Below are 1,729 nucleotides of genomic sequence, written 5' to 3'. Positions count from 1 at the left end.
AGATTGCTATGGATCAAGCAGAATGTATTGTTCTAATTCCGAATTGGCCAACACAACCTTACTATTCCAGAGTCATGGACATGTTGGTCAGATTACCGCTAGTTCTTCCAATTAAGTCGACCACAGTTACTTCAGCTTCCACACGATCCTCACCGTCGGCATCCACTGTTCCCAAGGCTTCAACTGCTGGCATGCAAATTATCAGGAAATCCCTTGAGAGCCAAAACATCTCAGGACACTCTGCCGAGATTATCCTCGCATCTTGGCGCTCGGGAACACAGAAGCAGTATCAAACCTATATCAACAAGTGGCTTAACTACTGTTGTGAAAGAGAACTTGATTCAATTCATGCCTCTGTAGCAGATGTTATTCAGGGGCCGGTTGCTCGGAGGCTGGTTAGCACTAACCGTTGGTTAAGAGGTATCATAACCTATACGTTTCCATGGTATTTAACGCTGGTTAGCGCTAACCATGCTTCGAGCAACCCGGGCCAGTTTTTTAAAGCATTGTTTGAAAGGATCTCAGTTATAGCTCACTGAACACTGCAAGGAGTGCACTATCTACTGTTATCACTGTTGATGGTATGTCTAGATCGGACGCCACCCTCTTGTAGTGCGGTTTCTGAAGGGTGTCTTTAATCTACAACCACCAGTACCAAGATATAACGAAGTGTTTGATTTATGTCTTGTGTCGATTTTTTTGAAGACATTGTCACCAGTAGCATCGTTGAGTTGGAAGAACCTTAGCCTCAAATTGGTTATGCTTCTTAGTTTGGTCACTGCTCAGGGAGGACAAACTTTACATCTGTTGGATATTAGTCTTATGTCTACTTATGACTCAAGTATTGTGTTTACATTTAGTAAGCCCCTCAAGCAGTCTAATCCAAGGACACAAGAAAAACCTCTGGTTCTTAATGAGGCCTATACTCATGATGAAAGTTTATGTGTTTTTTCTACTTTAAAGGAGTACCTTCAGAGAACCAAGACTCTTCGTGTTACTGCTGGTTCTCAACTCTTGATCGGTTTTCAGAAACCTCATAAAGCTGTATTGCGAGACACCATAAGTAGGTGGGTAAGAACTGTCATGCAAATGTCTGGAATTAATTTAAATGTTTATAAAGCACATAGTACCAGGACAGCTTCAGTGTCTCCTGCCCATAGGGCACAGGTTACTATTCAAGAGATTCTCAGCAAAGCTGGGTGGTCGTCTGCTCAAACTTTTGCCATTTATAATAACAAGAATTTGGACACTTCAGAGAGTAGTGCCTCTCAGTTTCAGGAAGCTATTTTGACATTGCAATGTTTCCTTTTGAGGACCTTGTAATAAATGGGTTGAAATCTATCTATTGTGTTTGTCAGTTGACATTTGGCACACACTTTTGTTTTCCCTGATGAGCCAACTTTGGCTTTGAAGTCTCATGGAATCTCAGGTCACGTGACAGTGGGGTAGAATTTAAAATTGAACGACACTTACCTGGAAGTGGAAGTTCGATGATAATTCTACCGATCTGTAGAGTGACTATGAGGGGAAGTCGAACCTGCATTAAGGTTTAAGGTTTTAGGCAGTTGGCACATCAGGCGTTGGAAGGTGATCGGTACATACGCAGCGCATATCTCATGTAATCTCATGGTCACTCTATAGATCGGTAGAATTATCATCGAACTTCCACTTCCAGGTAAGTGTCGTTCAATTTTAAATTCTAAGAGATGATTGCACTACCCCAAATACC

General features: G+C 41.9%; 1 protein-coding gene across 1 annotated transcript in view; it reads left to right on the top strand.

Moving 5' to 3' along the window:
• The window catches only part of LOC138033679 (uncharacterized), a 2,068-nt gene extending 745 nt beyond the window's left edge, over window positions 1–1,323 (top strand). Inside the window, exons 2-3 of the mRNA XM_068881478.1 lie at window positions 1–395; window positions 706–1,323. The exon at window positions 1–395 is cut by the window's left edge and continues 259 nt beyond it. Of these exons, the coding sequence (XP_068737579.1) occupies window positions 1–395; window positions 706–1,323 (1,013 nt within the window). The remainder of the gene's footprint in view (window positions 396–705) is intronic.
• The last annotated feature ends 406 nt before the right edge of the window (window positions 1,324–1,729 follow it).

Source organism: Montipora capricornis, chromosome 2 (assembly GCF_036669925.1).
Source record: "Montipora capricornis isolate CH-2021 chromosome 2, ASM3666992v2, whole genome shotgun sequence".
Taxonomy (NCBI): domain Eukaryota; kingdom Metazoa; phylum Cnidaria; class Anthozoa; order Scleractinia; family Acroporidae; genus Montipora; species Montipora capricornis.
The sequence above is the reverse complement of the archived record's forward strand: the minus strand, read 5'-3'. Positions and strand labels throughout refer to the sequence as shown.